At 41.8% G+C, this 13,990-nt stretch overlaps 1 protein-coding gene across 14 annotated transcripts in view; it reads left to right on the forward strand.

Moving 5' to 3' along the window:
• Window positions 1-13,990, forward strand: part of SYTL2 (synaptotagmin like 2) — a 119,742-nt gene that overhangs the window by 78,021 nt on the left and 27,731 nt on the right. For 8 of the 14 annotated variants that reach the window (XM_044258376.1, XM_044258382.1, XM_044258378.1 and 5 more), the window contains exon 1: window positions 10,877-13,954. In XM_044258376.1, the coding sequence (XP_044114311.1) occupies window positions 11,164-13,954 (2,791 nt within the window). In that variant the 5' untranslated portion in view covers window positions 10,877-11,163. The other 6 variants (XM_044258385.1, XM_044258386.1, XM_044258388.1 and 3 more) reach the window with 1 other exon arrangement.

The raw sequence follows: 13,990 nt of genomic DNA on the forward strand, positions 1-13,990 counted from the left end.
CCCAGCCACACGGTAACAGCGAATACTGTGTGTTTCTGTATTTAGTGACTGGCCCTGTGCTCTGAACGTGTCATTTCTTCCTCTTTTGCTTTCTGAGCAAATAGAAACAAAGGCATTTAAAAAAAAAAATCTAAATAATGTGCCTCCTTGTTGCTTGGCAAATAACATGAATTTTAAAAGGAAGAGTCATGGTTCCTTACGGCTGCTGCCTTCCCTGGTGCTGGCTCAGTGGCCTTCATCTTTTCAGTCGGTCACTGGTTGTAGTTTTGCACGAGCTGCTCTACACGGCATTGCAGGGGGTTATAACGACGGTCAAGATGGTACTCCTGGAGGATCTCCTGTTTACTGTGAGAGATGATATGGACACACAGAACGAGGTTGCACAGTAGACATGAGGCACATGGCTGGGTGGAGTCTAGTGAGAGAGAGAGACTGGTTTCATGTGGGGTTTTATGATGTGTAATATACACATTCAGAGCTGAGGCCCGGGAGGCCCAGGAACTGGGTTTCCTAGGAGCAGAGAGGGCAAAGCGTCGTGTCCCTGCTTATTCTCTGTTCTTGCTGAGTGGGAGGAGAAAGGAGGACAGTGGTAGGAGAAGATGGGTGTTCCATGGACTGCCCCAACCAGCAACACTGGGCTCAGGTCCTCTGATCATGTGATTGCTTTATGTAAAATGTTCTGAGACAGCCTGCCATGTGCTATAAAGTTCCTTATGTCCCTCCATGGTTCCTTAAAATGGCAGTCAAGAGAAATTGCTTTCTAGTCCTGGGCTCTTGGCTGTGCATTCTCTTAGTGACCAGATCTTTTTTTTTTTTTTTTTTTTTAAACATTGGTTGCTAGATGACTTGATAGAAATGTGTGCCCACCTGTTGTGAGAATTGCCTTCTGTAATGTGTTTTTCTATTAGTCTTAATTCTGGCTCCACTGTAAATTCCCATTCTTCTTCCCTGCCCTTCCCCTCCCCATCCTTTTTCCCTCTTATTCACACCCATGTGATCAAGATGTATCTTACACACATCTGCCTCAGCTGCTGTAATTCCTTTCTGGAACAATGAGGAAGGTAATGGAAGGAAGAACGACTCCTTCTGAAGTTCACCCTCTTCCCGGGATTAAGTCTGTGCAAAAAGAACAACTGAAGTGCAAAAGGAAGGAAGGGAAACAAAGCCGCAGGGAAGTGGAGCTCACGACTGCAGCCACCATATTCTTGGGCCGGGCTCTGTGGCCTGGGGGCAGATTGTGTCCTCCCCAAACTCCAGTTCGTTTGCTGCATGGTGGAAAGCCAGTGCCTTCCTAGGTATTTTCCAAGTTGTTGACTCTGTGAGGTCACTAAGAGAACAGGTCTAAGTGGGCACAGTGGTTTCAGCCCATAGTGACTTCACCTGTCATGCCTGAGGCAAGGCCACTGGAGCAGGACGTGGAGCAGATGGTTCTCCTCCCCCTCTAGAGCCCCTCTGTCTCTCCTCGTCACTTCTTCCTCGGTAGCTATGGGCGTGTCAGCTCAGGAGGCAGCCCTGTGAAACTCACTCTTCTCCATTTACTCTTACCCTGCTCTCATCCTGGGGCTTGGGTAGACACTGTTCTTCCTTCTTCTGAGCCAGCGGCTGCAGTGCTTGGCCTTATCCCTCTTGTGTGTGGACAAGAACTTGCTGGCCAGCCTGGAGGGTGGGGTTGAGAGTCCTCAGCAAGTTGTCGGCACACACCAGCCTCCCTGCGCGGCATCCCTTAGATCTGCTGTCAAGTCACTGGTCTCATCTGAATCTTTTCTTCAGGTACTTCCTCCTGAGTTAGAGTAAGCACTGCCATTCTGTGAAATCATGCCATAAAAGTCTTTGGGGCTTTATTTAAGCAACGGTGTCTGCCGCTGCACCACCCCCCAACACCTCCCCCACCCCCACCCCTGCCTTGAGATGAGTTCCTCCCTGTCATCCACATCTGATTAGATTCTGACTTGGAGATGAGCCATTTCTACAAATTTACACTGTGCACCTCTTGTGTGCTTGGTACCATGATAAAAACTGGACAGCTTCTGCTGGATGGTTTTGCTTGTCTCATGCCTATCTTTTTTTTCTTTCTGCTCTGCCCCTGCCTTTGCTTTGCTGCTTACTCATCTCTAGGCCCCAACTCCCTCTCCCATCCTGGTGTTTGGTTTTACAGATTTCCTCTACTGTCCTGTATTAAGAGCTTTCAGCTTCAGTGGCACAATTTAGTCTTTCTCAAAGGCTGAGGGTTTATTCTCTGAATTGTTTCTTTTGCAGTGCTAGCGTGGTCAGTCCAGCCTCAACCGTGATGGATATATCACAGGAAAACATGAGGAAGTCAGCTGTGTCTCCGGCTAAGGTAGACTGAGCTCAGACTCCGAAGATCTCATCTTTGGCAAGAATGCCATTTTTCTCGCTTTGGCAAAGTACCATGAAATAAAGGGGATTTTTTTTTTTTTTGCACCAAATGCAGATGATTTTTACTATTTAATGTAAGAAGACTCTCTTGTGGTGGAAAAGTTGATGAATACCATGTTTCTGCATTGCTGAAGACTCTAATTTCTTGCCCCGGAGAATAAAAAGTCTCAAGCTACTGGGGGGTGTTTCTTTTTAAGCATTCGCAACGTGACTTGTTAGTCCCATATCAATCCAAATTCTTCTTCTTGACTTCCTGAATCTCTGTTAGAGGTCTGCTTGTGGAAGGGGATTGCCAATTTTTGAAACTCTAGACAGCAAACATTGATACTCAGTTTTATATTAATAAAAAATTCTATTTACTGATCCCCTTTCTGTCATTGGAATTGATGATCATAATAGTGATAATGAAACACTTCAAATACTTTGATAAGTGTCTTTTAATTCTTTAATAGGAAAGGTCATTTACAATTATATTTAGTTCAGCTTCAGTCTAGCACAGCAAGAGTCTCATGTGGTAGAAAGAGCACACATGAGGCGGGGCGGGCGTGGGGGTATGGGGATTCCGCCCTTATTAGTCCCAGGTTTACCCTAACCTTGATGATTCTATAATTTGTCTAACTTTCTAAGACTCTGGATTATGAGTATATTTTATATAGTTTATTTTTCTCTGGCATCTATGGTAACTCTTAGCCAGCCACATTAACCAGGACAGTAATTTTTCAAACAGGCCAGATAGAGTTTACTGGATAAAACTATCAATACTGGAGATAATTAGCATTTGCTAACACTGAGTTGCTGCTATGACATTTAAAATGAGTTTAATAAGCAATATTTTTCCCCAGCAAAGGAAGAATCCATTTAATAGCTCCAAGTTGCCAGAAGATCAGTTATCTCAACAAACCAAAAGTGAGCCATCAACAAATGGAAAGGCTGATTTCTTTCAGACTCCAAAAGAAGGTAAATATTATTTTTATGGACTAGATATTTTTATCTTTGTTATCTGTGGACTAAGGGAAATTCTTAGAGTTCCTTTAACTAAAATAACTTCCAAGGGAAAGTGAAAAGTCCTGATGGTTTTCTTATTTTACTATGCCCATTGGTTCCCTGCCTGAGGGAAGGAAGCAGAAATTTTAGAAACTGGAAGTTCATGCATTCCAGTCTTGGAACTGACACTTGTTGTTTGACCTCCTGGCCTTGGGTTCCCCCTCAGTGAACGAGGCAATTTTTGACCAGAGGCATTCAGTCATTCATTTCATGGCACATATTGGATATCTCCCACATGCAGACACACTTCGTGTGAAATTAAGACTTTGCCTCAAGAAAAAAAAAAAAAGCCACTTGACAACGTTGTGATTCTCTGATCTGTAATTATCAGCCTGGTCTCTGAGGAGGCATTTGGTCAGGTTTGTGGCTTAATTGATTTAAGTCTGTGTCTTAAGGAATTTTACCATTATCCTATGCCATTATGAATAAATACTAGAAAATTCAGTCTCTTCCAAAGCAACTGTAAAAAGATTCCACAGGCATTAAATATTGGACAAGGGGTAGAAAATTAACATTGAGTAGTGGAGTTGGAGTTGGAGTTATCTTGTTTTAATATTAGCATTTTTCCCTCTCTATTGGATACATATTATGTTATATAGAATATTTTACAGAAAAAAAAGGGCACTGGAACATGCTACCTATTTTTTTTAACTTTCTGAGAAAATTAATTTTTGTTTTTATTTTAAATATTTACTTATTTTGAGAGAAAGAGAAAGAGAAAGAAAGCAGGAAGGTAGGGGTGGAGGGAAAGGAGAGAGAGCCTCAAGCAGCCTCCATGCAGAGCACAGAGCCCGACTCGGGGCTTGATCTCACCACCCAGAGATCATGACCAGAGCTGAAACCAAAAGTCAGACACTTCTAACCAACTGCACCGCCCAAGAGTCCCTGAAAAAAATTAATTTTTTGTTTTAGAGATTTTCTTTTTAAAAATATTAATTTTTTTTTTTTTTTTTTAGAAAATTAAGTTCCTTAGGGTGCCTGGGTGGCTCAGTCGGTTAAGCATCTGCCTTTAGCTCAGGTCATGATCCGGGGGTCCTGGGATAGAGACCCACATTGACTCCCTGATCAGCAGGGAACCTGCTTCTCCTTCCCCCTCTTGGCCTCCCCGTGCCCTCTATCTCTCTCTCTCTCTCTCAAAAAAATAAATAAAATCTTAAAAAAAAAAAAAAAGAAAAGAAGTTCCTTTTTCTGGTTTCCATATATAAATTTTTAAAGTGCCTTCTATGTTTTTCCTTAGCCTCCTTAAGGAGTTTTAAAAATCTTTTCTAAAATTATTTTGTTGAATATAAAAATACCACAAAGTATGTATGTAAAACACAGTAATCTTAAATGTATGGTTCAATGAAGCTCGTACCTGAATTTTTAAATGTTTTTTAATTAGGTCTGCACTTATGATAATACTTTATTGTCTTTAATATTTTACTACTTTTGCTACATGTAGATTAAGTTTATGTTAGGTGTTTTAAATTATATAGCTATTCTCCATTTGACATGTCATCTAATGTGTTTTAATTTACAGGTGAATTGTCAGAGTCCAAAGAAGACTCATCTACCCCAGAAACTTCAAGCCAAAATTTAGAGAAAACAAAACAGACATTTCCAGGCCCCGAGAATAGATCTCAGGTCAAAGCTCCAATCCCCAAAGCCAGGAAAATGCTCCCCAAATCACATGAGTTAAAGCTCGATGATAACCAGTCTTTTCCCCGACAAAGGACAGACTCCCTGAGCACAAGGGGGGCTCCCAGAGGGATCCTGAAACGCAACTCCAGTTCCAGCAGCACAGACTCAGAAACAGTGCGTTTTCATCAGAACTTGGAACCCAAAACCAAAATGGTGGCCCCTGGCCTCACCATCCATGAAAGAATTTCTGAGAAGGAGCATTCTTTAGAAGGTGACTCCTCCTCAAACTCCCTGGAGCCATTAAAGCATGTGAGATTCTCTGCAGTGAAGGATGAACTCCCCCAGAGACCAGGGCTAAGCCGTGGCTGGGAAGTAGGAGAATTCAGTGTTTTAGAATCTGACAGGTTAAAGAATGGAACAGAAGATGATGTGGATGTCGATGAGTTTTGCAATGACCCTCAGCCTTCTCAATACAGGAAGCCTTTGCCTTTACATCAGTCAGCCTCAAGCCTGACAGCATCCAAAAATGAAAAACATCAGCCAATGGCTTCTGATTCTTTTCCAGTTAATGAACATCATTCTCCCTCAGAAGCTTTAGCTACAAGACCAGAGTCCATTGAAAATTCACCCACCATCAATGAACACAAAGCTAAACCATCAGAATTATCACAACTTGAATCAGAATTGTCCAAAAGCCCTGCTGGTAAGAAAGTTGTTACTACTAGACTATAAAAACCAACCCATGGACTTAGAATGGCCAGGCCAGCCCTGTAGAAGCCCTGTTTGACCTCCTAGACATTCCAGCTACAATTCAGACAGGTGCCACTGGGGAATGATTATAGTACCTCTTTTTTTTTTTTTTAAAGATTTTATTTATTTGTGAGAGAGAGGAAGCATGCGCCCAAGCAGGGGGAGTGGCAGACAGAGGGAGAAGCAAGCTTCCTGGTGAGCAAGGAGCCTAATGTGGGACTCAGTCCTATGACCCTGGAGATCATGACCTGAGCTGAAGGCAGAGGCTTAACTGACTGAGCCTCCCACGCATCCCGATTATACTATCTATTAATGGGTTTGGAAGTTTTCCTCAATCATCAATAGCTGAGGGGCTAACTAAAACCAAAACCAGGATAGCATAGTTTCTGCCCATTATGCTTTTCCCTAAAAAATGTAACTATAAATTATTTAACCAAATTACAGTGTTTTGAATTAAATCAAGGTATGTATATAGAGTAAGAATTAAATATATACTAATACCTTTGTACAAAATATATTATCCACGTAATGCATATTTATTAATTACCATTCAATTAAACTTTGGGTTTTTTGAAAGATTTTAAGTAATTGCTACATCCAGTGTGAGGCTGGGATTCACAACCCCAAGATCCAGAGTTGCACACCCCACTGGTAGGCCAACTGGGCCCCCCAGATTTTTTTTAGTCTCAGAAAAACCTTTTTTTTTTTTTCTTTTTAAATTTGAGAGAGAGACAGAGCGTGAGTAGGGGGAGGAGCAGAGGGAAAGGGACAAGTAGCCTCTTTGATGAGCACAGAGCCCAGTGCTGGGGTCAATCCAAGGACCCTGAGATCATGACCTGAGCCAGAATCAGATGCTTAACCAACTGAGCCACGCAGGTGCCCCAAACCTTCATTTTCTTAGCCATTTATTCTTAGATGTTAAAAGTGCTGAAGGAGGGGCGCCTGGGTGGCTCAGTGGGTTAAGCCTCTGCCTTCAGCCTGGGTCATGATCCCAGAGTCCTGGGATCAAGCCCCGCGTCAGGCTCTCTGTTCAGCGGGGAGCCTGATTCCCTTCCTCTCTCTCTGCCTGCCTCTCAGCCTACTTGTGGTCTCTGTCTGTCAAATAAATAAATAATAATAAAATCTTAAAAAAAAAAAAAAGTGCTGAAGGAACTTTCTCCTTCAGCTGCTGTGAACTGAGAGGAAAAGAGAACACTGCTTTTCCCTGCTGCCTAGCTCACTAGGTCTTGAAGATCTTACACCTCTCAAGGGATGAGACACTGTTTTCCCATACGACGATTTCATAATTCTTATGCTTTAAAAAACAAAAAATGGAAGAAATCATGCTGTGTATTCTCTCCCATCTTCAATAAGTGTTCCTCCGGCCCTATGATAATTTCTTTATAGTCAGGAGAATTTACAATGGCAGCAGTCACATGTCTGATGTACTTGTTCTCCCCCTTCCTTACTAGTCAGCATTAAGTGAACCCTACGTCACTTTGCTTGGCCCTACAGTTCTATACTTGTTCAGATCAATCCTCTTCTTAAAGAGCAAAGCACTTTCAATTACCCATCCCTGCGCTCCAGACATTTTAATCATTTGAACACAAAGGAATTTTTTTTAAATTAAAAATTAGTAGGTGCTTGTTCAATGAAAAAAAAAACCTTCATATTAAAGGAACTTACTGAAGTTTGATGAACATAGACAAATAACTGGATGGTGGTCACTTAAGTGTTTATTCAAAAGATGAAAAAAATTCTTTAATATTTTCCTTTATTATCATCCACAGAAAAAATTTGGTAAACCTTTCCTGTTTTTTGAACTGTACCTACTTTCCCATGGACTACAGACTATCTTTATACTTTTATATTAACTACTTATTTATGCTTTCTGATTTTTATTTTCAAATATTTATTTATTTTAGGGGCACCTGGGTGGCTCAGTGGGTTAAAGCCTCTGCCTTTGGCTCAGGTCATGATCTCAGGGTCCTCGGATCGAGCCCTGCATCGGGCTCTCTGCTCAGTGAGGAGCCTGCTTCCTCCTCTCTCTTTATCTGCCTGCCTCTCTGCCTACTTGTGATCTCTGTCTGTCAAATAAATAAATAAAATCTTTTAAAAAAAAGATTTATTTATTTTAGGGAGAGTGAGCACATGAGTGGGGGAGGGGCAGAGAGAGAGGGAGAGAATCTCAGGCAGACTCCTCACTGCGTGCTGAACTCAAAATGGGGTTCAGATTCCGTGACCCTGAGATCATGACCTGCGTGGAATTCAAGAGTGGGAGTTTAACCACCTGAGCCATCCAGGCATCCCTGCGCTTTCTGATTTTTAAGTCCCAGCTGACCATGAAATTTGGGAGGAAGGCATCATCAGCTACACGTATTTTTTTTTCCTCTTTGCGGGAGAGAAAGAGCAGGGGCAGAGGGAAAAGCAGACACCTGCTGAGCTGGGAAACCCCCCCCCACCCGAACATGGGGTTTGATCCCAGGACCCCAGGATCACAACCAGATCCCAAGGTAGAAGCTCAACTGACTGAGCCACACAGGCATCCCCAGCTACACCTGTTTTGATTGACAGGACTTCTCGCCTTAGAGCTTATGCACAAAGGTCTGCTTACTTTTTAATTCCCTGCTTACCACAAAAATATATACAAGTAAATAATGAAGCATAAAAAGAAAATCAGGCCCCAAAAGTGGTAAATGCGAAGTATGTGAATTATAAGGGTTTGACTTTAGCTCTGACCTCCAGGGCAGTCAATATCACATTCATTACTACACCGCAGAATACAGAAGAATTCCTCAGAGAAAATGGAACACTACCTTGCATCAAATCTTTAATATAACTCTTCTTATTTTAAAAGAAATACGCTTTTGTTGTAAAACATTATAAAAGAAGAAATGGATATGGAATAAAACAAATACTGTCTGTGATGTCATCATGCAGCACTAACTACAGTATTGATAACCTTTAATTGTAGACCTTTTCAATAATTTTCAATATAATCTTAAATTATGTTTATACTGCCAGAGTGTTTTTACTAGTAGTATATTATAATCATTTTTTCATCACTGTCTTCTGTTAAACAAATGAACACAGACTTCTTCAAGATTTCTCAAAAGAGCTTCACAGTTATTGAATCTATTCAATAGTAAAATGTGTAGTTAAGTGAATCAAGATCTATCACATGCCCATTAGTGTATAACACTTTGTTTTTTTCATTTAGCCAGAGTTGATGATTAAAATTAAAGATAGAATTTTATTAACTGAATTGTCCTCTAGTGCATTGAAATGTAGCTGACTTCCTAAAAATTCAGCTGACATAATTTTCAGGAACATGCTTTGTACAGCTTAGCATCTGTAAGGAAGAAGGAATGCAGAAACACCTGGTGTTAACTTAAGGGGCAAGTGCCTGAACTCCCTTATCAAAGTCTCCCATGTGCCCTTTGATTAAGGCTCAGAAAGGATTCTTTGCTTTCTTTTTTATTTTTTTAAATAATTTCTTTAAAATATTTTATTTATTTATTTGACAGATCACAAGTAGGCAGAGAGGCAGGCAGAGAGAGGGGCGGGGGAAGCAGGCTCCCTGTTGAGCAGAGAGCCCGATGTGGGGCTGGATCCCAGGACCCCGAGATCATGACCTGAGCCGAAGGCAGAGGCTTAACCCACTGAGACACCTAGGCGCCCCAGATTCTCTGCTTTCTTGATAGTTTAGAGCTTAAATAATCTTGTTTAGGTTCTTAGCCATTGGTCAGCCAACATCAGGGAATGGGTGGAGATCACATAATGCATCAGTTTGTTTAGTTTATTTGACTCACAGAAACTACTTCGAAACTCACAGACTGTAGAGGGGAAGTGGGGAGTAACAGAGGAGCCCCTTGAGATCATGGTCCTCAAACTGCAGTATGCAGATCAATCACTGATAGTTGTTAGTAAAGATTCCTGGGCCCCTCTTCAGAGATTCTGGTTTAATCTATTAAGAGGAAGGCCCAGAAATACAAATACCATCATTGTACCATTCTAATGTTCCGGAAGGAACTCCAGAAGGTTGTTTTCCCTACTCCTGAAATTCTCCTTGGTCTGTGTTCCTCAAAGTTGGTATAAGCCCGTCTAGTGTTTATTAGTATGCCAGTGGGTGGGTGGAGTCATAAAATCAACATGGTGTATCTTCCTACAGTGTAAAGTTCTATGCATAGATTTGAGAGTAGAAGGGAAGTAATACTTAAAATGTAACATGGATCACAGGTGCCTGGGTCGCTCAGTTGGTTAAGCGTCCAACTCGTGGTTTCTTCTGAGGTCGTGATCTCAGGCTCATAAGATCCAGTCCCACGTTGGGCTCCATGCTCAGCAGAGAGTCTCTCTCTTTCCCTCTGCCTCTCCTCCCATTATTGCGTACCCGTGTGTGCTCTCTCTCTCAAATAAATAAAATCTTTTTAAAAAATGCAACATGCATCAGAATACAAAATCCGCATGAATTTTTTTTAAGTAAGCTCTACACCCCATGTGGGGCTTGAACTCTTGACCCTGAGATCAAATGTTGCATGCTCTACTGACCAAGCCAGCCAGGTGGGCCCATATGAATTTTCAGGATAAATCAGAGACTTCAGAAGAATTTCTCAATTAGGTCCATACCCCATACCTCAGAAGTCTATATTTACCTTCCTTTACTGTCAGAGCAACTCTAGTAGAATATCTTAATTAGGATGGTTTATATTATAGCCTCTGAAAAACGCTGATAGAAACAGTTAATGGTCTGGAAAGTATAAATACAAAGTGCCTATTTAAAAGATCATGTGAGTGATTAATAATAATTCTTTTTTAAAAATTATTTATTTATTTATTTGACAAACAGCAAGGGGAGTGGGAGAGGGAGAAGTAGGCTTCCTGCTCAGTGGGGCTCTATCCCATGACCAGAGCCCAAGGCAAAGGCTTAATGGCTGAGCCGCTCAGGTGCCCCTGAATAATAATTCCTTGAGCATTCTCTTTCCTTATTTAGAAAAGCATTTCTGTGTTGCAGACGGACTGTCTTGTGTTGAGCCTGAGCCATTTCAGGTGCCAGATCACAGTTCTAGAGACCGTCAGCAAGGTAAGCCCCCTCTTCTCAAGGCCCTACAAGCTAGGACGTCCTCCTACTCTGGTCCATTTGCCACTGAGATAAGGAAGACAACTGATGATTCCATATCTAAAGTTCTAGACTGGTTTAATCGAAGTTCTCATTCAGAAGACAATAAGTTACCTCTCCAACATCCCCAGAGAATAGAGCTGAAGGAAGAGACAGACTCAGAATCACCGATTGCTACTGCCTTGGTGAGAGATGACACCATTCTAAAAGAACATGGCTCGAAGGCTCTATTGCCCACCAAAGTTAAACTGAGGTCTATGGAATCTGATTCACCATTCCAGGGAAAGGGAAATACATTGCCTTCTAGAACTTGCCAAAATAATAATGTGAATATCAATCCCAAATCCATTATTTTGTCCCAACAAGGCAAGGAAGATCCAGGCATATTGCAACCATGTGAAATCTATGGCCCACATCAAGGGAATAAAACTATGTATTCTAGCCATGGTTCAAAAAACAGAGGAGAAGGAAACTGGGCACTTTCCCCAATCAACTATCCTTACAGTGCTCTCAAAGGACCTGAGAGAGAAGACCAGGTTCCATGCAACATTAAGAATGTTGGCAGCTTAAGTGAAGAAGAGCCTAAGCTTCATGTTTATGAAAAAAATAGAAGAAACTCAGAAGTGAATTTTGACTCTTCAACACTTGTCAAAGAACCAAGTTTGAAAGAAAAGATGAAGGCAGAGCAAGAGAGCAAAGAAGGAGATCCATGCATCCTGAAAACTCCTTTAGAGACAGAGAATATTGAGTCACTACATGGGGCTACCAAAAACAAGTATTGGAAGAAGCCGGAGGTCCAGTTACAAGAAACTGCTGAGGTTCCCAAGAACCAAGTGCAAAGAGAAAAATACAAAAGAGTAAGTGAAAGAATATCTTTCTGGGAAGGCGAGAAAGCTGCTGCTACGTTAACTCATAAAGAACCCACATCGTCATGCTGTCAAGGGAAACCTCCTGCTAAAGAATATCAGCCTGTGAAGTCCGTGGACAGTTTATCTACAGGCCAGCGTGAATATAATCAAGCTACTAGCAGACAAGTGGTCCTAGATGAGAATGGCCACACAGCCCATCTCTCCAGTTTTTATTCCTCAAATAAACCTGAAGAGACCAGACCCCAGATATCAGGTCCATCCAAAAACTATCCTTCTGTTGACCAATCAGGTGAAGTGTCTCCATTTCAGAATAAGATAAATGAACATATAAAAAGATCGCCAGTGGCAGAGAGTTGCCATTATGAAAGGGACAGTACTTTACCGGCTTGGCAACATTCTTTGAATACTGGGAGTGCAGCGCATTCGCCTTTGGAGAAAGACAAACCTCTAATCAGTGAATCAAATCCCAACTTTAAAGTTATGTCCCTAAAACAGAGAATGGATGAACCCAATACAGAACAGGTCTATAATCACTCTCAATTTGAGAATTTAAGAAAGTTTTGGGACTTAGGAGCCAATCCAAACAGTCAAGAAAATGTTGGGAAGAATACTAACACAGTAAGCCAAAAATATGTGGAGCCTTTTTATAGCCAGAAACACAAACAATTCAGTGACATTAAATCATCAGGAAAGCATATCCACGAAATAGGGATGCTTCCAGGTAAAAAAAAAATTCTGGCAAGAGAGGAAATAGAGAAATTAAATTCAAAGCATACACTCCAGGTGTTACCAGATGAAACCACATTTCCATTGGGACCATCCAGAAAGTCTACTCATCATTTGCCAGGAAACGAGTCATCAAAGGAAAATGTGGGAAAGAATATGAAATGGCTTGTTACACCAGTGTTCAAGGAAGAAAAGGATTACTCCGACCAAGAGGTTCAAGAATCCATAGTTAAAACAAGTGCTTTGTCTAAAGACTACAAAGACACTTTTAATGACAGCTTACAGAAGCTACTTTCAGAAGCTTCATCACTAGCCATGCATCCTTCGGGTGGAAAAGTTCATGGAAAACAAAAGTCTGAACCAGATATTTCTGGAAATAAAACATGGCCTCAAGATACAGGTTTTGCTGAGACTGAGGGAGAAGACAAAGGACATAAGGAGAGCATTTATGAGCATGTAGACAAAACAGTAGCTCCTCCGAAGGCTAAGCTGAACACTTTGACTGCTAGTCTAGACAAACTCCTAAAGGAAGCGACTGGAACTTCACCCTGTGCCTTGCCAAGTGTGTTGGAACCTGTTACCACTAGGATCAGCTCTGAACCTGAAGAGGGTAGAGTTTATGAAAAAGGGATAGAAGGGACAGAATGGAGTCACAGCACATCAGCCTATCAGAAAGAGCTAATAGCTCCTTTTCCAAAGGGAAGCGAAACTTTGGTAAATACAGCTCTCTCCCAGAAATCTGGAAGTGGCGAATGCCAGCCAAGCGCGGAGGATGGGTGTCAGGTAGCTGCGGAAGGTTCTCATCCATCGGGTCCGTCTTCCCATCTTTACAGAAAAGATTCTTTTGGGAATGTGGCCAACTCTCCCCAAGAGAGGCCTTCTTTCAGGGATGCTCATCTTGCTCCCCAGGATGAGGCATTACCTTCACGAAGGGAAATTTCAGAGACTGTAGAAAAAGTCATTCTGTCACCTAAACCTGCCTTGAATGATATAAATGTTGTATTAGAAAAGCTACTGAGAGAAGCTGGCTATCCAGTGGGGAGGGAAGTAGTGCCTGGGGAAGTAAAAGCAGAATTTCTTGAAGGAGTCCAGGCAGCAGGTAGCCCCCCAAATTCTACACCAGGGACTACAATGGACGTTACAGTTCCAGACAGAGATGATTTTTGTTCCTTCAATGTAGTCCCTGATAAAACTCACAACGCTGGATCTTATTTAGCTGCTCGAGTGCCTGCATCAGAGCAAACCCGTCGCTCATGTGATTCCCCTGTTACTCAGTGTGGCAAAGAGTTACCTCAGGAAGTGGCAGAAATTGTGAGGGAAACAGTTATTCAACCTAAATCAGAGTTCCTAGAATTCAGTGCTGGCTTAGAAAAACTACTGAAGGAAGCAGCTGAACCCCCTTCCTCAAAATACGAAAGTGACCCAGGAACTCTTTCTTCATCAAAGTTAACAGGTAGGACTGAGGTGTCCAGGCAAGCTGCTTCGGAAT

Source organism: Neovison vison, chromosome 7, assembly GCF_020171115.1.
Source record: "Neovison vison isolate M4711 chromosome 7, ASM_NN_V1, whole genome shotgun sequence".
Lineage (NCBI taxonomy): Eukaryota > Metazoa > Chordata > Mammalia > Carnivora > Mustelidae > Neogale > Neogale vison.